Raw genomic sequence first — 22,800 nt, 5'->3', positions numbered from 1 at the left:
GTAAATGCAGGGAATCTGAACCAGAGCTGGTCATGAAAATATAGGTGATAGGCCAATGAAACTACTCTGTATGATGCTACAATAGTACATACATGTCATACAAAGCCATAGAATGTACATTAAGAGTGAATCCTAATGTAAACTATTGACTTTGCATGCTAATTATGTGTCAATGTAGGTTCATCATTTGTAAGAAATGTACCACTGTTAGGAGAGGTTTATAATAGGGAAGTTACAATAAGGGCAGGAGATATACGGAAATCTCTTTCAGCTCAGTTCAGTTCAGTTCAGTTGCTCAGTCGTGTCCAACTCTTTGCCTTCCATTTAATTTTGCTATGAAAATAAACCTACTCTAAAATGATTGATTAAATAAAATTAGATTGGTAATTATCATCTCAAATATATAAAATAACAGTTTTAATATGGAAAGAAATGTAGGTCACCTAAAAATACATAAATAGGCTGAGAATTTTTTGGCAATAGAATTTCAAGTAAATGTTATGTAAATATATGATTCATCAGCTAACAACCCAGAATATTGGAGGTAGTGTGTGTGTTTACATTATATGTGTTATCATAATATAGGGTTATATTGTATAGCATTACTATCAGTGTCCTGGAAATGGACATATGCTTTACTCCTTCCCAAAGAGATACTAAAGAAAACAAATTTCATGGCAGTTGCATTTTATTGAAGGGATTCATTCATTAAGTCTTTGTGTAAGTTAAACAGAAATGAAATTAATTCCAAAAAATAAGAGCAAATATTTATTTCTATCAGCCACTATATGACATTACTATGAACAAAGATGGAAATCAGTCCTCATGATTTCAAATTGTATGATTATTGAACAATTATTTGAATTATTTCAGAGTACATGCATAAAATAAGACTTTAATATTCAATATGCTATTTTAAATTTATAAATTAAAAATCACATAAAAATATATCAAGTTTGTACTTACCACATACAGACAAGGATTTTGAAGGATTTAATATACAAATCAGGCACTTCACACATAGTTGACACATACTAAGCAGTCAACAGATGTTAACAATTTGTGTTATTGTTATTTTCTGGAACCCAAACCATAAATCTCATGGTAAATTATGTCAGAAGGATGCAACCAAGATTAAGCACATGGGAAGTTCTACTGGACAAATAATTCCATTTCTTCAGCAAATAATTTGCTAGGAAAAATAAAGAACAGATAAACTATACATTAAAAAATATATATGGACCAAATGCTAAGCTTTGTTTGGATTCATATACAAATAAAATAACTTAAAAAATTCTTGTGAGACAATCAGAAAAACTGGAACACTAAAAACACTAAGGAATTATGTATCTAATTTTAGGTATGCTCATGGCATTATTATTTCTAAAAACTCATTACATTTTATATTTTTGTAGTAAAATATTTAGGAATGAAATGATATTCTGAGATTATTTTCCAAGTCTGCATGTAAAATTAAGTAGATGGGTTTACAAAATTCCCTATGAGTTGATAATTGTTAAAGTTGGATTGCTGATACCTGATACTATGCTCCCTACTATGGTATATAGTTGAAATTTTCCATAATACAAAGTTTTTAAAAAAAAATTTAGTGAAAGCAAAAAAAGTAGGCAGAGGGGCATTCTATTTAAACTTTTGTCATTTTTTAAAGTTTTCTTCAGTTTTATCATACTTAGGAAACTTGGCTAATGCTAATCCAGACTACAGGAACCTCTCAGAAATGTAACCCTAAAGATATATATATGCAACAAAGAATAATAGTAAAGGTAAGCAAAGTAATTTTCCCTTTATTATTGGCTGAATTAATCCCCAAACTCTGGTAACCTGATGATTAATTTAATTAGTAATGCAAAAATGGTTATTGAGTACCAATGTTATCACACATACAATTCTATGTTCTCAGTATATTAAATAATGTGAAAACAGATATGTTCATTGTCTTCAAAGAATTTACACTCCAGGCAAAGAAATATACACACATGAAATAATTCCACAAAGATATAATCAGAAGCTCTGAAAAATTTAACGAAAAATAAAACGTAACACAAAAGAGTATTGCACAGACACCACGTAAAATTTGGTAGAGTTTAGAAGAGACTTGAAGAAATGCATTTTGAGATGAAATAAGATGGTGCATAGTAGGTAAAGAACAAAGTTAAGGAGGGCAGAGCAAATATTTGAGAAAATCTTACAACATGAAATAAAAGATGAGAATAAAAATCATCACATACTTAGCAAAGAAAGTTCAATGTAAGAACAAATAAACTGAAAAAAAAGAGCAAACAAAATTGTTTAAACAAACTTTAAAACCTTTCTAATTAGAATTATCAGAAGGAAAAAAGATACTGCATCTAATAAAAGTAATGCTTGCTTGCTTGTGTGTGCTCAGTCATGTCTGTTTGCGACCCCCTTTACTGTAGTCCACCAGGCTCCTCTGTTGATGAAATTTTCCAGGCAAGAATACTGGAGTTGCCATTTCCTACTTCAGGGGATCTTCCTGACACAGGGATGAAACCCATGTCTTTTATGTCTCCTGCACTGGCAGGTGGGTTCTTTACCAATATAAAGTTAATAATGGGGGCTAAAAATGAAGAATTTAACATAAAGCTTGGAAAATTAACCAAGAAAATCTCTCTGAAATTAAAAAAAGAAGAAAACAAAGAAAAGTAATATATAGAAGAAAAGATAAGACATAGAGAATACATTCAGGAAAGTCTATTGTTACATCAAGTAACAGAGCTAGAGAGAGGAACAAAAAATTAAGATAAAATATTACCAAAACATGGAGAAGGCAATGACACCCCACTCCAGTACTCTTGCCTGGAGAATCCCAGGGACGAGGGAGCCTGCTGGACTGCCACCTATAGGGTTGCACAGAATCAGATATGACTGAAGCGACTTAGCAGCAGCAGCAGCATTACCAAAACAAATAGCAATGGGAAATTTTCCAGATATGAAGAACCTAACTCTCTGCATGGAAGGGGACTATCATATATTTAGCAAAATTAGTGGGAAAAGACATTCCTAAATACATCATTTAAAGTTTTTCAGGACCTCATGGCAACCCACTCCAGTATTCTTGCCTGGAGAATCCCCTGGACGGAGGAGCCTGGTAGGCTACAGTCCACGGGGTCGCAAAGAGTCGGACACGACTGAGCGACTTCACCTTCACCTTCACCAAGGCTTAAAAGAAGACCATAAAGCATCCTGGTGGTGGAAAAAATAAACTTACAACAGACAAAAATCAGATTGCCAGATACTACCATAATAGAAAGGTCTAGAAGTTCTAAACGAACTTGCTAGTTTTCTATTAACAAATGTGTACCTTTTCAAAATCATGATCAGGGATGAAGAAAGAATAAAAATAGTGTTAGAAATGAAAGGATATAAATTTGCCTACCACACAGTTTTACTGATTGTTGATTAAAATCATGACTTGTTTATTAAGAATATGACTTGGAAAAGTGAGGCTGTTATTCAGAAAATAGGAAAGCAAGGAATCCAAGAAACAGTGGATTCAACCCAGGACAAGAAAAGAAATCATACTACTGAAGCTCCAAGACAAGCCTAAGATGATTACATAAAGTTGTTTTAAAAGTGATAAAGAACTTCCCCCCACCCAACTTTTAAAATTAAGCTATGAGCAAAGACCAAAGACAATTACTATTACAGAACAATGCCAATATTTTCAGCATTGACAATATATTTTTTAAAAGACCTGACACCACAATTTGGCAAGTGGAAGCATAAAGAAGAGGTGAAGGAAAGCATAGTGATACCAATACCTTCATCTTCGAAGAAGAGTGATAAAAACACTGGTCATATTGAAGAGAAGAAGACACAAAAATAAATATATTAAAATTATAATAGAAACTAAAACAAGAATTACATAAGATGACTCTTGATTTTAGAAGCTAGGCCATTATGCAGTCAAGAAAATGTCCTCAGCTTAACCCCAGGGAGTTCCAAAGCTATAAGAGTCCTTCAGAATTGACCCAAGTTAAGGCAAGACTCAGGGCCTTTATAGCCCTGCAGTGAGCTGCCATTGGAAGTGAATTCCTTTGGGAAGTGGTACAAAACTGGATAGATAGCTCTCCTCACCTAAAGAAATTCCAAAGGAGGACAAACAGCTGAGAAGTATCAGTCAGGAACATTCCCAACAACTGAGGGAATAAACCCTTCATTCCCAAAGGGTGGAGACTAGGTGGTTCAGAGCAGTGCTAGCTTACGGTGAACGGTGTCGGATTCTTGATCTCTGAAGATGTAGCTTCAGGACCAGGGGCCAGGCTTGATCACTCAAGAGCTTTTGTATAGCAGAGTTTTATTAAAGTATGAAAAGGGACAAAGTTTCTGACATAGACATCAGAAGGGGGACAGAGAGTGCCCCCAGCCACTAGTCTTTAGCCAGATGTTTCAGTTCAGTTCAGTTCAGTTCAGTCGCTCAGTCGTGTCTGACTCTTTGCGATCCCATGAATTTCAGCACGCCAAGCCTCCCTGTCCATCACCAACTCCCGGAGTTCACTCAAACTCACGTCCATCGAGTCAGTGATGCTGTCCAGCCATCTCATCCTCTGTCATCCCTTCTCCTCCTGCCCCCAATCCCTCCCAGCATCAGAGTCTTTTCCAATGAGTCAACTCTTCACATGAGGTGGCCAAAGTACTGGAGCTTCAGCTTTAGCATCATTCCTTCCAAAAGAAATCCCAGGGCTGATCTCCTTCAGAATGGACTGGTTGGATCTCCTTTCAGTCCAAGGGACTCTCAAGAGTCTTCTCCAACACCACAGTTCAAAAGCATCAATTCTTCAGCGCTCAGCTTTCTTCACAGTCCAACTCTCACATCCATACACAACTACTGGAAAAACCATACCCTTGACTAGATAGACATTTGATGGCAAAACAATGTCTCTGCTTTTGAATATGCTATCTAGGTTGGTCATAACTTTCCTTCCAAGGAGTAAGCATCTTTTAATTTCATGGCTGCAATCACCATCTGCAGTGATTTTGGAGCCCAAAAAAATAAAGTTTGCCACCGTTTCCACTGTTTCCCCATCTATTTGCCATGAAGTGATAGGACCAGATGCCATGATCTTCATTTTCTGAATGTTGAGCTTTAAGTCAACTTTTTCACTCTCCACTTTCACTTTCATCAAGAGGCTTTTAGCTCCTCTTCACTTTCTCCCATAAGGGTGATGTTATCTGCATATCTGAGGTTCTTGATATTTCTCCCAGCAATCTTGATTCCAGCTTGTGCTTCTTCCAGCCCAGTGTTTCTCATTATGTACTCTGCATATATGTTAAATAAACAGGGTGACAATATACAGCCTTGATGTACTCCTTTTCCTATTTGGAACCAGTCTGTTGTTCCATGTCCGGTTCTAACTGTTGCTTCCTGACCTGCATATAGGTTTCTCAAGAGGCAGGTCAGGTGGTCTGGTATTCCCACCTCTTTCAGAATTTTCCACAGTTTATTGTGAACCACACAGTCAAAGGCTTTGGCATAGTCAATAAAGCAGAAATAGATGTTTTTCTGGAATTCTCTTGCTTTTCGATGATCCAGCAGATGCTGGCAATTTGATCTCTGGTTCCTCTGCCTTTTCTAAAACCAGCTTGAACATCAGGAAGTTCACAGTTCACGTATTGCTGAAGCCTGGCTTGGAGAATTTTGAGCATTACTTTACTAGTGCCAGATGTTTAGAAAGCTATTAATCAGATAAGAGAGACACCTCAAGAATGATGGAGTTTCACCAGGCCCCCTCCCACAATATGCATTTTTGAGATAAGATGGCACGAGGTGTGTCATCCCCCAGCCATAAAACAATTGATATGAATACTGGTTTGTTGAGCTATTATCAGCCCAAGGTTTGAAAAAAGTTAAGTTCTGGTGGAACCAGGTGTCCTCATGGCAACACAGAATTTTAAGAGACACTTGCAGCCTATTTCCTCCATTTGGAGACCCTTGGCTTTCCTACCTGTTACCCTCTCAACAGAATGCCCTGCAGAAGCACTGTTCTAGTCACTGGGAATACTTATACTGTAAGGTAGAAGAGAACAAACAAACAAATAAATGTTTTTAAAAATTCATTATCTCTTAACTTCCATTAACTCCACTGGCTCATCTTCTAACTTAAGAACTTTATTCTTCAGGTAAGCATTCCATTATAGTCAAGCAAAGTTATGTTACAGTAAGATGTTAAACTGCAGTAAAAATTTAATCTCAGTGGCTTAGCTCACTAAAAGGGACTCCATTCCACCGTCATTCAAGGAATTCACGTTATACGGTTTCCAACATCTTGTACACCATCACCTCAACAATGGCTTCCAGGCTTGCAATAACAGGGAGAGCATGCAGAACTTACACTGACTTTTAAGTTTCATTGGCTGGTGCCAGTCACATGACTGCAACCTAACTGCAGAGGAGGTTGGGAAATGTACAGAAGCTCACGGAATATTGTTGAACACCGCTGTCCCTGAAAGACATACTGACTGATGTAACTGATGATAAGGCCAAATGCTCATGACAAACAGGTTGTTCTCTAGTACATGCACTTCTCTCCAAGCTACATGTTTACTAAGACTTGAGATTTTTTGGCCAGCAAACTTGTTTATGAAAGATATGCTTGTTTCAAAGGCAGGAGCCTGCTGTGGCCCCTTTGCCTGGCAAAGCAGTAAAACTATTTTTTCTACTTCACCTCCCCAGAAACGTACTTGTTATTTTAAATTAAATGATCAATAAAGGATTACATTTCCTAATGAAATCTGGATGCAAATATATATATATATATATTTCTATGAAACTGTCACAGGCAGGAACTAAAGAAAATATTGACCTCTCATTAAGAAGGAATCTTCCTGCATGGGGCCTGCGTGACAAAGTTGAACTGTAAGAATGTCACAGAATACACTCCTCTTTTCACTCCTGTAATAGGTCTTATGTTTCAACTAGAAAAGTCAGATCTCAGTGTCTCCCTAAACTGTGAATCTGGTTCAGTCTCCAGTCCTGCCTCTTGCTTTTGCAGGATCAAAATCTAAGAGCTACATACTGAGCCCAAGTTTCCCTGGACACCCCACACAAGCCCTCCCAATTCCCCCATAATATCACTCTCTCTTTACTCCTATTATGAATGTCAACGTCCACCCTAAGGAAGATGCAAAGTCAGCACAAAACCTCTGACTCCACTCAGCATCTTGCTCTGGGCAGATTCAGAATATGACCTCCTTGGGAAGCAGAATCTGGAGTCTCCACACTCCACCATGTTCCTGGTTGATGACCTGGAGTTCATCCTGGGGTACAACAGATAAAGATCTCAAGAAAGCCTGAACTTCCCAGGAGAGGGAATGACCTGCCATTGCCTCTTTGGGTACAGTGAGTGGATGAGGGATCAGAGGAAAGGGGATGTCTGGTCCTCAGAGGCATAGCTGTCCATAACCTCAAAGATAAGCACTCAGCCACCCATCGTAGTGATTAATCCCAGGGACTGAGATGAAGACTAGCTTTTAGGATTGGATCAACATCTTCAGAGCCACCAGGTACAGTGACCTGAGAAGAAAGTCTCATCACGAATTGACAGAGGAACTCTATCTTCTGAGAATTTCACCTCAGCAGTGCCATCAGATGACTGTGCAGGACATGCGGGTTGGGATGAATGTGAGTCAGTACCTCCAATGAGAGACCCTAGAGCTGGAGGGAACTCTGCCATTTGTATTTCGGGGTCAACAAGAAACAAACTCCCCTTAAGCCACTCCACACTAAGGAGGCTCTGTAGACTGGAATACTCTGTTTGACAGATGCAAACATCTCCATGTTGGGAAGTCATTTCCTAGTCAGGGGGATGGGCACAATGCCAGGAGTCTGCATGCCATGTGCAGGATGATGTTTCTGAAAGGTGTGCATGTTACCAAGGCTGGGCCAGACAGAATCTTTCCTAGAATAATTAAAACTCTGGAAGACAATCCAGAAACAAACAACAGAGATAGGGTCATACACACAAACAGAAACAGAGATGCGATGTGAGATGTAAGAGAGATGCAGATAAAGAATGGCAAAGGTGTAGACAGAGAAAAGTTGATTCTCTTTCTCTTCTGTCCACCCACCCCTACAAGGCACACGGTGGTGCTTCTGGTCTCCTTCTGGTCCTCAGTTGGCTGGTTCACCTCAAAATAGTTTCCTTCATTCTGCAGTGGTTCCTACCTCTACTCATTTAGGAGGTTCATAGTACAGACAACTCATAATCATGTTTAATTATGATTAAAGAAAAAAAAACTCTACAGCCCAGTAAATGATTGCAATGTGCTTCTTTTGCACACTCTGTTGGGTAAAAATGGGAGCAGAGGAAGCTCTTGGGGTCTGAGTAGATGCAGCTGACGATGCACAGGCAGAGGCTCCAGGGTCAGAGGAAGAAGCAGCATCACAGCCAGATCCTTGGTTGGGGGATGGCCACGGGAAATGTCCTGGTGACCGACTCTGATCTCAGAGTGCGATAGGCTGACAGGCATCTGGGAATTCCGGGCAAGGACAGACACGCATTATAGAAGAGCAAACACCAATCTCAAAATATCCTCAAGAGTCAGCGCGTGAGCCCTGTAGAAGAGAGAGAGTGATCAGCACACAGGACCCACACTTCAACCTGGCAAGGAGGCATGGGAAGCAGGGGAGCAGCTCTTGTCCTTCTGGGGGATATGAAGATTTCCATTTTTTAGTAAATTCAGTGATAGCTCACCTTCTTTCCACCACATTCAACCACTTATAAATGCCCACAGGCAGTAGCCACCAACATGTGGCACAAAGTACGCACCATCCTGGTGTCTATCTTTCAAACCAGAGCTCTGGCTCCAAGTGTCACAGAAAGATGCCATCAAAGTTACGGCCTGGTTCTGGGGAACAACCTCAGGAGCTTCCTACAGAACCTCCTACAGAAACTTCTTCCCTAACTTGATTCCATAGCAGGGAACAGGTCATGAACGAGACACTGCGCCCAGGTACACTCATCTCACACCCTTCCCTCCTTTATCTATCCCCATAATCCCCACTGACACAGAACTGAAATAGAGCACCTGCTGGTAGGGGCCCACAATGTCCACAAAAGCTCTCGTGACACAAACAGCCACTGCCTTACTCACCCCAAAGGGAAGTGAGATAAGCAACTCAAGGGGAAATGTATTTCTTTCTTATCCATTAACTACAAGGCCTTAACTTCCCTAAGCTAAGATTCCCCCAAATGAATGAAACTGTCACTAGAAGGAAAGGAAACCAGTGCTCTGACCCTCTTAATGGAGGAAGTTTTCAGAAAGGAACCCATGAGACAATGATGAACTTTAAGGAAGCCTTAGAATAAATTCCACCTGTCATCTCCATGGCAGGGCTACCCTTTCAACCAATAAAGTCAGACTACAATGTCTCCCCAGGTTGTTCATTTCCTCCCACCCCCAGCCCCACCTCCCCCTTTCAGGATCAGGAAGAAAGAGCTACATCCAGAGGCAGAGGCTGCCCTGAACAGAGGGTTGCAGTCACAGCCCATCTTCCCATTTCCCCGGAGTTCCTTACCCTTCTGGCTCCTGCGATGGATGATGAGGCCCAGCCCAAGGAAGATCAGCCCCAGCACGAAGCCTCCAACACCACTCAGCATCTTGCTCTGGGCAGATTCAGACTGTGCCCCTGGGGAGCAGAACCTGAGTGTCAGCATTTGTCCCCACATCTCACAGTATCCCTTTCAGAAGCTTGAGGTGTAGTCTGAGATACAGGAGGTGAAGGTGTCAGGGGAACCTGGCTTTCCATTCTGACCACCCCCAGGGGAGGGACTCATCAACAAATCTTTGGACACAGTGGGCAGGTGAGAGAAGGTGAAAGTCGATCCCTTCTCTCAGGGACACTTCTATAATTTTAGACCTTAAGATTGTGGTCAACAGGCAGTTCTACGGAGCTACCAGGCTGGGCTCTGGGGCCATGATGTGTATAGTGAGCTCCCTGTATGTGAAAAGACAATGTGATTTGGCTCTTCTGATGCCTGTGCTAGGAGGCACGAGCACTCTTGTGTCCTGTGATTTCCAGTTCAGTAGTGATACTGGGGATAAGGGATGAGAGGGCATGGACGGGGGAAGCTCTGTCTGCCCTGTCCTGTTGGGCCCACAGTAAAAGGAAACCAAGTGCCCTTACGCCACTCCACCGAGACGGGGCTCTGGAGGCTGGGGTGCTCCACGTGACAGGTGTAGACATCTCCTCGCTGGGGAGTTATTTCCAGCATCACAAGGATCTGGAAGGTCCAGTCCCCATTCCTAATAAGAGGTGTGGACACAACTCCAGCTGTCTCTTCCTGGTCATTCCGGAACCACCGAACCTTGATCTGGCCTGGATAGAAATCTGTCACTGAGCAGACCAGCAGGTTGTGGTGGTTTAGAGCCTCAGTCCTGGACAGGGAAATGGTCACTGTAGGTTCCACTGAGGGAGAAACAGACAGGAAAAGAAACAGTGAGACATGAGACCACACAGCACATCTCCCACAGGCAGGGGTCCTTCCTTGGTACCAGAGTGGGAAGATCCTTGGAGTCCAAGCCTTGGATTTAGATTCATGCTGGGCCACTTCATTGAGTTAGACCTGGGCCACCCAAAATGGATGGGTCATGGTGGAGAGGTCTGACAGAATGTGGTCCACTGGAGAAGGGAATGGCAAACCACTTCAGTATTCTTGCCTTGAAAACCCCATGAACAGTATGAAAAGGCAAAATGATAGGATACTGAAAGAGGAACTCCCCAGGTCAGTAGGTGCCCAATATGCTACTGGAGATCAGTGGAGAAATAACTCAAGAAAGAATGAAGGGATGGAGCCAAAGCAAAAACAACACCCAGTTGTGAATGGGACTGGTGATAGAAGCAAGATTTGATGCTGTAAAGAGCAATACTGCATAGGAACCTGGAATGTTAGGTCCATGAATCAAGGCAAATTGGAAGTGGTCAAACAGGAGATGAAAAGAGTGAACGTTGACATTCTAGGAATCAGTGAACTAAGATGGACTGGAATGGGTGAATTTAACTCAGATGACCATTATATCTACTACTGTGGGCAGGAATCCCTTAGAAGAAATGGAGTAGCCATCATGGTCAACAAAAGAGTCCGAAATGCAGTACTTGGATGCAATCTCAAAAACGACAGAATGGTCTCTGTTCGTTTCCAAGGCAAACCATTCAATATCACAGTAATTCAAGTCTATGCTCTGACCAGTAACACCAAAGAAGCTGAAGTTGAACAGTTCTATGAAGACCTACAAGACCTTCTAGAACGAACACCCAAAAAAGATGTCCTTTTCATTATAGGGGACTGGAATGCAAAAGTAGGAAGTCAAGAAACACCTGGGGAAGCAGGCAAATTTGGCCTTGTAATACAGAATGAAGCAGTGCAAAGGCTAATAGAGTTCTGCCAAGAGAACACACAGGTCATAGCAAACGCCCTCTTTCAACAACACAAGAGAAGACTCTACACATGGACATCACCAGATGGTCAACACTGAAATCAGATTGATTATATTCTTTGCAACGAAAGATGGAGAACCTCTGTACAGTCAACAAAAACAAGACCAGGAGCTGACTGTGGCTCAGATCATGAACTCCTTATTACCAAATTCAGACTCAAATTGAAGAAAATAGGGAAAACAGCTAGACCATTCAGGTATGACCTAAATCAAATCCCTTATAATTATACAGTGGAAGTGAGAAACAGATTTAAAGGCCTAGATCTGATAGATAGAGTGCCTGATGAACTATGGAATGAGGTTCGTGACATTGTACAGGAGACAGGGATCAAGACCATCCCCATGGAAAAGAAATGCAAAAAAGCAAAATGGCTGTCTGGGGAGGCCTTACAAATAACTGTGAAAAGACGGGAAGTGAAAAGCAAAGGAGAAAAGGAAAGATATTCCCATTTAAATGCAGAGTTCCAAAGAATAGCAAGGAGAGATAAGAAAGCCTTCCTCAGTGATCAATGCAAAGAAATAGAGGAAAAGAACAGAATGGGAAAGACTAGAGATCTCTTCAAGAAAATTACAGATATCAAGGGAACATTTTATGCAAAGATGGGCTCAAAAAAGGACAGAAATGGTATGGACCTAACAGAAGCAGAAGATATTAAGAAGAGGTGGCAAGAATACACAGAACTGTACAAAAGGATCTTCATGACCCGGATAATCACGATGGTGTGATCACTCACCTAGAGCCAGACATCCTGGAATGTGAAGTCAAGTGGGCCTTAGAAAGCATCACTACAAACAAAGCTAGTGGAGGTGATGGAATTCCAGTTGAGCTGTTTCAAATCCTGAAAGATGATGCTGTCAAAGTGCTGCACTCAATATGCCAGCAAACTTGGAAAACTCAGGAGTGGCCACAAGACTGGAAAAGGTCAGTTTTCATTCCAATCCCAAAGAAAGGCAATGCCAAAGAATGCTCAAACTACTGCACAATTGCACTCATCTCACACGCTAGTAAAGTAATGCTCAAAATTCTGCAAGCCAGGCTTCAGCAGTACGTGAACCATGAACTTCCAGATGTTCAAGCTGGTTTTAGAAAAGGCAGGGGAACCAGAGATCAAATTGTCAACATTTGATGGATAATCGAAAAAGCAGAGAGTTCCAGAAAAACATCTATTTCTGCTTTATTGTGTATGCCAAAGCCTTTGACTGTGTGGATCACAAGAAACTGTGAAAAATTCTGAGAGAGATGGGAATACCAGACCACCTGACCTGCCTCTTGAGAAACCTATATGCAGGTCAGGAAGCAACAGTTAGAACTGGACATGGAACAACAGACTGATTCCAAATAGGAAAAGGAGTACATCAAGGCTGTATATTGTCACCCTGCTTATTTAACTTATATGCAGAGTACATCATGAGAAATGCTGGGCTGGATGAAGCGCAAGCTAAAATCAAAATTACCGGAAGAAATATCAATAACCTCAGATATCCAGATGAGGTACCACCCTTATGGCAGAAAGTGAAGAAGAACTAAAGAGCCTCTTGATGAAAGTGAAAGAGGAGAGTTAAAAAGTTGGCGTAAAGCTCAACATTCAGAAAGCTAAGATCACGGCATCCGGTCCCAGCACTTCATGGTAGATAGATGGGGAAAGAGTGGAAACAGTGTCAGACTTTATTTTGGGGGGCTCCAAAATCACTGCAGATGGTGATTGCAGCCATGAAATTAAAAGACGCTTACTCCTTGGAAGAAAAGTTATGACCAACCTAGATAGCATATTAAAAAGCAGAAACATTACTTTGCCGACAAATGTCTGTCTAGTCATGGCTATGGTTTTTCCAGTGGTCATGTATGGATGTGAGAGTTGGACTGTAAAGAAAACTGAGTGCTGAAAAATTGATGCTTTTGAACTGTGGTGTTGGAGAAGACTCTTGAGAGTCCCCTGGACTGCAAGGAGATCCAATCAGTCCATCCTAAAGGAGATCATTCCTGGTGTTCATTGGAAGGACTGATGTTGAAGCTGAAACTCCAATCCTTTAGCCACCACATGCAAAGAACTGACTCATGGAAAAGACCCTGATGCTGGGAAAGATTGAGGGCACAAGGAGAAGGGGATGTCAGAGGGTGAGATGGCTGGATGGCATCATCAACTCTATAGACATGGGTTTGGGTGGACTCCAGGAGTTGGTGATGGACAGGGAGGCCTGGCATGCCCCCATGTTCATGGGGTTGCAAAGAGACGGACAGGACCAAGTGACTGAACTGAACTGAACTGGGCCACTTTATTATCTTAAATAAACATATTGGTCAGTTTACTTTTCAGTCTCAAGAGATCATTGTAATTACTCTATGAGATTAATTCTGTCAATACTAATTGATAATGGGGCATTTTAAAATTATAAATTGCTATATTTTACCACTATTTGTGAAATTTTTTAAAATAAAACACCTAGACTTGTTTTCTTCCCCACATATTAAAGGTGACCATCAGGATCAGCACTGGTGACCTGTGCTGGGACAGTGATACCATTTTCTGCTAGTCCCTGTGCTCCCCACAGTAGAGAAAATCCAGCAGCTTTGACTCCCACCTGCAGGCTGAGATTTTCAACATTAGTCATGGCCTCAGGGACAGCAACATGGACTGAGAATTAAAGTATAGACATTTCCATGTCCAGCAAAGTAGGACAACAGTGACTATTCCATCCTTCCTGCAAGTAATGCTTCTCAAACAAGTTATATTCTATAATTCTTAGCCTGCAATACTAACAAAATTTGAGAGCAAAAGCACTTCTTACATGTTGCCAGTCAACAAAGCATCTCTCTCATCTTTTAGCCTAACCTTAGCTCAGATGCCACTCTACAGTGAACTTCCCACCCACACACACACAGAATTTACATCAAGATACATAAACTTTCAGGGACTTCCCTGGTGGTCCAGTGGATAAGATTCAACACTCTCAGTGCAAGGGCCACAGGTTCCATCTGTGGTGGGGCAACTAAGATCTCACTTTCTGCAACTACTGAACCCGAGCACTGTAGTGAAGACCCAGGGTAGCCAAACATAATAATGATAAATAAAATGAGCTACATATATAATTTTAAAAGATAAATGAGCTTCCATCTCCACATCATATATGCTACCTATACTTTATTCATTCCTTGATTCATTTATTAATCCAATCAACAAACATAAATTTGACAGGCAGAAGGAATCCAAAGATATACAAGAACATGCCCCCTGACTTCACAGAACTTGCAATCTAGTAACAGAAACAAACAAACAATGTTTTTTTAAAAGCTTGTAATTTTTGAAGTAAAGGAAAAGGGACTTTAAAAACAAGTAACGATAATAAAACACTATGTTTGACCATGACTCAATTCCTTTATCTTCTCAGATTGGTACTCATCATCAAATGCAACATTACCTCCCAACTTCTTTAACACATCTTATCTTTTATTTCTTTTGGCATTGTACTGAATCTCCCTCATTCTCTTAGTCTGAAACCATAGTAAATATTTCAAGTCTGGTTTAGTTTTTTGATAATATGATAAGTTTTCTCATTTCCTCTTTTTTTCCTATTTTTCTTTTAATATTCAAGTGAGTTTAACTGCTGGCTCCCTATCCTACTCCATTCCCCTGCTATTAAGAATAACTGTCTTGTTCTGAAATCAGACATTATGTCATATATTCTCTATAGAAAATATTCTGAGATTCTTGCAGCAGTCGGCCTGAGTTAATGAGAATGTTATGTAAATATGTAACTGTGACTTGCTGAGGTCAGCAGGCAGTCTCATCACCCCAATTACATATCACTCATGAACCGTCATCTCAAAGGAAGCACGCTTTTAGTTTGGACTTTAACTCTTGATCAGGCTCTTCTTCCTGGGCTTTGACTGAAGTCATAGTCAACTATGTGGACTTATAAAATCTGCTCATCTTAAATAGATTGGGAGTAAAAGTAGAGGGCACAAGTTAAAGAGAAAAATGTTAGAATAATTTTTATGAAAAAGAACTGAAATAACAAAAATATAAGTTGCTGTTCCCTTGCTAAGTCATGCCCAACTCTGCGACCCCATGGACTGCAGCATGCCAGGCTTCAGTTAATCCTTCACTATCTCCCAGAATTTACTCAAACTCATGTCCACTGAGTCAGTGATGCCATCCAACCATTTCACCCTCTGCCCTCAATGTAAGTACTCAGTGACATTAGGATAAAGAAGAAGGCAAGACTGTAAAGTAAGCTAAAAGTTATATGAACATGTATAGATAACACTGGGGTGAGTTTTCAGCCCCTTGAATATATCATTTCATGGCACTAGCGCTGAAACTAGGCAGAAACAGACTCATACTGCTGCTTCTGGTCATAACTGGCTTTAACGGAGGCTTTGCTTCCATTAGATGCTATACACATGGTAAAGAGCATGATGACTGTTCTGTATTTGGGGGACATGCCACAACTTAGCGAATAACTATGATGCAATTACTTAAGCTGTTTATTATGTCCCAGTGTTAGTCCATGGGGTCACAAAGAATCAGATATGACTAACTGACTGAATAACAACGATTAGTGTATATAAAGTGGTGATGCTATTTGCTAAGGGAGTTGTGGAATGAAGTAGAATAATATAGATGGTGTTCGGTAAGATAACTGTCTAGAACTAGCCCCTGCTTATTTAACTTATATGCAGAGTACATCATGAGAAACGCTGGACTGGATGAAGCACAAGCTGGAATCAAGATTGCCAGGAGAAATATCAATAGCCTCAGATATGCAGATGACACCACCCTTACGGCAGAAAGTAAAGAGGAACTAAAAAGCCTCTTTTCTCCACACCCTCTCCAGCATTTATTGCTTGCAGATTTTTGGATCGCAGCCATTCTGACTGGTGTGAAGTGGTACCTCATTGTGGTTTTGATTTGCATTTCTCTAATAATGAGTGATGTTGAGCATCTTTTCATGTGTTTGTTAGCCATCTGTATGTCTTCTTTGGAGAAATGTCTATTTAGTTCTTTGGCCCATTTTTTGATTGGGTCGTTTATTTTTCTGGAGTTGAGCTGCATAAGTTGCTTGTATATTTTTGAGATTAGTTGTTTGTCAGTTGCTTCATTTGCTATTATTTTCTCCCATTCAGAAGGCTGTCTTTTCACCTTGCTTATATTTTCCTTTGTTGTGCAGAAGCTTTTAATTTTAATTAGATCCCATTTGTTTATTTTTGCTTTTATTTCCAGAATTCTGGGAGGTGGATCATAGAGGATCCTGCTGTGATTTATGTCTGAGAGTGTTTTGCCTATGTTCTCCTCTAGGAGTTTTATAGTTTCTGATCTTACATTTAGATCTTTAATCCATTTTGAGTTTATTTTTGTGTGCGGTGTTAGAAAGTGGTCTAGTTTCATTCTTTTACAAGTGGTTGACCAGTTTTCCCAGCACCACTTGTTACACTGTTGGTGGGAATGCAAACTAGTACAGCCACTATGGAGAACAGTGTGGAGATTCCTTAAAAAATTGCAAATAGAACTACCTTATGACCCAGCAATCCCACTTCTGGGCATACACACCGAGGAAACCAGAATTGAAAGAGACACATGTACCCCAGTGTTCATCGCAGCACTGTTTATAATAGCCAGGACATGGAAACAACCTAGATGTCCATCAGCAGATGAATGGATAAGAAAGCTGTGGTACATATACACAATGGAGTATTACTCAGCCGTTAAAAAGAATTCATTTGAATCAGTTCTGATGAGATGGATGAAACTGGAGCCGATTATACAGAGTGAAGTAAGCCAGAAAGAAAAACACCAATACAGTATACTAACACATATATATGGAATTTAGGAAGATGGCAATGACGACCCTGTATGCAAGACAGGGAAAGAGACACAGATGTGTATAACGGACTTTTGGACTCAGAGGGAGAGGGAGAGGGTGGGATGATTTGGGAGAATGACATTCTAACATGTATACTATCATGTGAATTGAATCGCCAGTCTATGTCTGACGCAGGATGCAGCATGCTTGGGGCTGGTGCGTGGGGATGACCCAGAAAGATGTTATGGGGAGGGAGGTGGGAGGGGGGTTCATGTTTGGGAATGCATGTAAGAATTAAAGATTTTAAAATTTAAAAAAAAAAAAAAGAAAAGAAAAAAAGAAAAAAATAAAAAGCCTCTTGATGAAAGTGAAAGAGGAGAGTGAAAAAGTTGTCTTAAAGTTCAACATTCAGAAAACAAAGATCATGACATCCAGTCCCATCACTTAATGGTAGATAGATGGGGAAACAGTGTCAGACTTTAGTTTTTTGGCTCCAAAATCACTGCAGACGGTGATTGCAGCCATGAAATTAAAAGATGCTTACTCCTTGGAAGGAAAGTTATGACCAACCTAGACAGAATATTGAAAAGCAGAGATATTACTTTGCCAACAAAGGTCCATTGAGTCAAGGCTATGGTTTTTCTGGTGGTCATGTATGGATGTGAGAGTTAGACTGTGAAGAAAGCTGAGCACTGAAGAACTGATGCTTTAAAACTGTGGTATTGGAGAAGACTCTTGAGAGTCCCTTGGACTGCAAAGAGATCCAACCAGTCCATCCTAAAGGAAATCAGTCCTGGGTGTTCTTTGGAAGGAATGATGCTAAAGCTGAAACTCCAGTACTTTGGCCACCTCATGCGAAGAGTTGACTCATTGGAAAAGACTCTGATGCTGGGAGGGATTGGGGGCAGGAGGAGAAGGGGAGGACAGAGGATGAGATGGCTGGATGGCATCACTGACTCGATGGACATGAGTTTGAGTGAACTCCAGGAGTTGGTGATGGACAGGGAGGCCTGGCCTGCTGCAGTTCATGGGATCACAAAGAGTCAGACATGACTGAGCGACTGAACTGAACTGAACTGAGCTGCTGATTACGGAGAAGGCAATGGCACCCCACTCCAGTACTCTTGCCTGGAGAATCCCAGGGACGGGGGAGCCTGGTAGGCTGCCATCTCTGGGGTCGCACAGAGTCAAACATGACTGAAGTGACTTAGCAGCAGCAGCAGCTGCTTATTAAATGGGTATAATTCCTGAAGTGGATGGAAATATTGGGAGGGGGGAGAGGAAGGGTGCAAAGGCAGGGTTTAGACCAAAAGAAACTAAAACTAATTTTTTTTCAGTAATTTAATGACATTATTTATCCCAAAATTTCAGTCTTTCTACTATGCCATTTGTTGACCTTTTCTAAGAAATTAAAACTCTCTCTTACAATACCATTCAAGTGCTGGGGGCTTTTTTAGCAAACACTTTTTCCCTCAGACTTTGCATTCACAAATTCTAAATTGCTAATTTTGCATTCACAAATTCTAAAGCCATTCAAGTCAATAAGAATTTACTTTAAAGCATTAAGCATAATAGTAAAGCATAATTTATAAAGTCAGTTTTAAGGCCCTATTTACCTTTATGTTTCTCTTGCGCCTAAGTGGATGGGCAACCAAGTACATTTATTCATTACTTTAAGAAAGTTTTATGGAGTTCATACTACCCGCCAGTGTGTCAGACTAGGCACACAGGGATAATTAAGACAGCCCCTTGTCTGAAAGAGGTCCCGGGCCAGTGAAATAGTGATGTCCACTTAAGAAACCAGGATTACGGTGAATAATAATTTGAAACAAAAAAGATAAAATGTATTATTTCATGACTGTAATACATCACCACGAGTTCAAGATGCCCTGAGAGTACCCAAAGTAACCCTAAGGCCACCAGCCTGCGCTGTCAGGCCTCCAGGAAGCAAATACGCCAAAGGCACCAGGCGGGGAGGCGCAGAATGAGTGGAAACAACAGCACAGGACGGGGTCTTCGAGAGGTGACCCACACCGGGCAGGCCGGCCGCCTCTGCAGGAAAGGCTCCAGGGCTGCCAAATTCGATGCCCCCGCCCTCACGCTGTGCCCTCGGTCCCCTGTCCCTCAGCGGCTCTCTGTCCCATCCGTGGGTCTGGGGACCCCGCCCCGGAGGACTCAGTCCCTCCCGCGCGGAGGGTGGAGGGCGGCCCCGCGGAGGGCGGCCGGCACTCACCTCGCCGCTGCAAGGATGTGATGAGTTCGTTCTGGTAGTTGTGTCTGCACACCGTGTCCGCCTCGGCCCGCGTCTGCTCCAGGATGTCCTCCTGGCTGTTCCAGTACTCGGCGTCCGGCCGCCCCAGCGGCGTCACCGCCCGGTACTCGTCCCAGTCGCTGTCGAAGCGCGCGTACTCCTCCTGGTTGTAGATGTATCTGGTCACATGCCGCACCCGCTCCGTCCCGTTGGTGAAGTAACACAGGCCCTTAAACTGGACCACGAAATCCTCTGCGGGGAGACAGCCGCTCGGTCAGGCTCGGCCCCACAGCCCCACGCGGGGGCGCTCGGCCAGATGCGGAGGTGCCGGCCGCCGCCAGCGGGGTCCCGAAACCCGAAACCCGAAACCCGCCGCCGCTCAGCCCCTGTTCCGCTCCAGCCCGGCCCTGCGCCTCCCGCTGCGAACCCGGGTCCTCCAGCGGCGCCTCCCCGGCCTCCCGCCCCCTCTGAGGCTCCCAGGATGTGAGGAGGTCTGTCGCTGAGGGAGCCCTAGGACCTGTGATCCCTAGAAGCTCAGAATCAAGTAAACGGGGCGGCAGGTTGATTTTGCATCCATCTCGGTACTTAAAGATTCTCACATGAAATCCCATTTTACCCTCAACTCCTGGGAACCTCAAAGACAAAGAAAGGAGAGCAGGAGAGTTCACGGGATGGCAAAGGACCTGTAGAATCAAGCTTGTCCTCCTCCTGACAGGTGTATTCTCTTGGTCCCCAGCAAAGTGTCCTTACAACGCCTTGGCTTACTCTTGAGTTTCTGCTACCCGCACCCGATTCCTGTGTGGTTTGAAGGGACCAGCAACCCCCCAGTCCTAAAAAGGACAGTTTATTCACAGAAAGAGTATGGACTTTCAAATTAGAGCTAATGTATAATCATATATATATGTATATATATTTCTCTTTTTATGTTCTCCTTTGTCCTAAATCCTGTCCATCCTCAAGTTTCTGAATATCACTCAACTCACCAGTTGACTACAAATCAGTGAAACTTAAATTCTGTCTGTGGTCACCCAGGCAGCTCCACTCAAGAAATAAAAGTTTGCTTCCACAAATCCTCCACTGAGTCAGGAATATACAGTCTTCCCCTCAAATGCTGAGCCTGCAGAGACCATGGCTGCCCTACACATCCCCAACTCACAGCAGTAAGTCCAGACAAGGTCTTCCTGCTGCTGCTGCTGAGTCGCTTCAGTCGTGTCCGACTCCGTGTGACCCCATAGACGGCAGCCCACCAGTCTCCCCCGTCCCTGGGACTCTCTAGGCAAGAACACTGGAGTGGGTTGCCATTTCCTTCTCCAAGACAAGGTCTTGGGGGACCCTGAAATGACAGATTCTGCAGTGCCTTCTTTGGAGAAAGTCACATCTTTAAAAAAAATACCCATGCTCACTTTGTCCTGGCACTTGTAGTAAATACTCACTATGTCTCCTCCTCCCCATTATAACGTTCCCAGGGTTAAACCTGTGGGAAGAGAATTGTCCTCACCTTATCTTTAGAGGGTGGAAATGAGAATGTAACATAGCCCTCATTCCCAAAGGGAGGAAATGTGTGATAAAAGACAGTATCCCAAGATCACAGCCCAGCCCAAGGGTCCCTCGGAGCCTGCTCCCCAGAGTGGTGGCTCCGGGGAGCAGCTGCCCTGTACTTACTTGGCGAATCTCCACTCTCAGCCCCTAGGGTGCTCAGCACCACCAGGGTCACCATCACAGCTGCCGTCCAGAGGCCTCTGGGGATCCACAAAGCCACCATCCCAGACATAATAGAGAACAAAGGAAGAAGCAATGGTAGTCAACACAGCTCAAACACAGTGGATCTGGTGAACTCACTTCACAGAATAAAAGCCTATGAGAGCTCCCATGTATGACAGGATTGGAGAGTCCCTAGAAAAGGGACCAATCAGCAGTGGAGCTGAAAAACTTCATCTGTGTCTGGGTAGACATTTTTTTTTGAAGGTTCTTAATCTAATGCCTGGGACTTCTTTGGAGGGAATGATGCTGAAGCTGAAACTCCAGTACTTTGGCCACCTCATGCAAAGAGTTGACTCATTGGAAAAGACTCTGATGCTGGGAGGGATTGGGGGCAGGAGGAGAAGGGGAGGACCGAGGATGGGATGGCTGGATGACATCACGGACTCGATGGGCATGAGTCTGAGTGAACTCCGGGAGTTGGTGATGGACAGGGAGGCCTGGCGTGCTGTGATTCATGGGGTTGCAAATAGTCGGACACTACTGAGCGACTGAACTGAACTGAACTGAACTGAATCTAATGCCTGGAACGGTGTCCTAATCAAATTACACTGGATTGAGATGAAAATGTTCTCTCAGTTATAAAATATCTGAATATTGAATGCCTTAAGAGTTTAAATAATGAAAAAAAAATGATTCAAGAGTAGATTCAGTTCACATTTGAAATTGAAGAAGACAAAAATAAATGGAAAGATATTCTATGTTCATGGATTGGAAGAATTAATATTGTTAAAATGTCCATACTACCCAAAGCAACCTACCTGATTCAGTGCAATCCCCATCAAAATTTTAATGGCATTTTTCATACATACAGAAGAAATAATTCTGAAATGTGTATAGAACCACAGAAGACCCCCAAATAGTGAAAGCAATCTTGAGAAAGAAACAAAGTTACAAGTATCACATATTCCTAACTTCAAACTATATTTTAAAACTATTAATATATTTGTGAGGACTTCCCTGATGGTTCAGTGGTTAAGAATCTAGCTTTCAATTCAGAGGACTTGGGTTCAATCCCTGGTCAGGGAACTAAGATCCCACATGTTTCAGAGCAACTAAACCTTCATGCCATACTACTGATCCCATGGGTCAGAACTAGTGTCCATGCTGCTGCTGCTACTAAGTCATTTCAGTCGTGTCCGACTCTGTGTGACCCTATGGAGGGCAGCCCACCAGGCTCCCCCGTCCCTGGGATTCTCCAGGCAAGAACACTGGAGTGGGTTGCCATTTCCTTCTCCAATGCATGAAAGTGAAAAGTCAAAGTGAAGTTGCTCAGTTGTGTCCGACCCTCAGTGACCCCATGGACTACAGCCTACCAGGCTCCTCCGTCCATGGGATTTTCCAGGCAGGAGTACTGGAGTGGGGTGCCATTGCCTTCTCCTACTAGTGTCCATAAGCTGCAACAAATATCCTGCATAACACAACAGAGACCCAAGGTGGCCAAATAAATAGATAGATAGATATGTTTTTAAACTGTGTTTGTAGTATAGTTTTCCTGACTAATTTTATAG

At 42.3% G+C, this 22,800-nt stretch overlaps 2 protein-coding genes across 4 annotated transcripts in view; both read right to left on the bottom strand.

Annotated features, from left to right (window-relative positions):
• Nucleotides 1–8,231: 8,231 nt before the first annotated feature.
• LOC101120392 (boLa class II histocompatibility antigen, DQB*0101 beta chain) lies at nucleotides 8,232–21,362 on the bottom strand. Of its 2 annotated transcripts, XM_027959118.2 has the most exons (5): nucleotides 21,194–21,362; nucleotides 19,514–19,783; nucleotides 10,169–10,450; nucleotides 9,560–9,670; nucleotides 8,232–8,596 (listed from the first exon to the last, which is right to left on the bottom strand). In XM_027959118.2, exons 1-5 carry the CDS (start codon nucleotides 21,300–21,302, stop codon nucleotides 8,583–8,585), a joined length of 786 nt encoding a protein of 261 aa, XP_027814919.1. In that variant the 5' UTR covers nucleotides 21,303–21,362; the 3' UTR covers nucleotides 8,232–8,582. The 2 variants fall into 2 exon arrangements, with proteins under 2 accessions (XP_027814919.1, XP_060259709.1); XM_060403726.1 differs by having other exon boundaries at nucleotides 8,232–9,670.
• LOC101118514 (boLa class II histocompatibility antigen, DQB*0101 beta chain) overlaps nucleotides 8,232–22,800 on the bottom strand; it is a 65,211-nt gene continuing 50,642 nt past the window's right edge. For both annotated transcript variants that reach the window (XR_009597737.1, XM_060403728.1), the window contains one exon: nucleotides 8,232–8,596. Coding sequence is in view for 1 of the 2 variants with exons in the window: in XM_060403728.1 (XP_060259711.1) it covers nucleotides 8,583–8,596 (14 nt within the window). In the remaining variant the exon portion in view is untranslated. The remainder of the gene's footprint in view (nucleotides 8,597–22,800) is intronic.

Source organism: Ovis aries, chromosome 20, assembly GCF_016772045.2.
Source record: "Ovis aries strain OAR_USU_Benz2616 breed Rambouillet chromosome 20, ARS-UI_Ramb_v3.0, whole genome shotgun sequence".
NCBI classification, from domain to species: Eukaryota; Metazoa; Chordata; class Mammalia; order Artiodactyla; family Bovidae; genus Ovis; species Ovis aries.
Note: the sequence above shows the minus strand (reverse complement) of the source record. Positions and strands in the feature narration are given on the sequence as shown.

Coding starts and splice junctions, on each gene's coding strand:
- LOC101120392 (XM_060403726.1), bottom strand. CDS start 21,302: ATGTCTGGGATGGTGGCTTTGTGGATCCCCAGAGGCCTCTGGACGGCA. Junction 10,451..19,513: donor CACATCCTTGCAGCGGCGAG/GTGAGTGCCGGC, acceptor TTTCTCCCTCAG/TGGAACCTACAGTGACCATT. Junction 9,671..10,168: donor CCCCGTCTCGGTGGAGTGGC/GTAAGGGCACTT, acceptor TCTGCTCCCCAG/GGGCACAGTCTGAATCTGCC.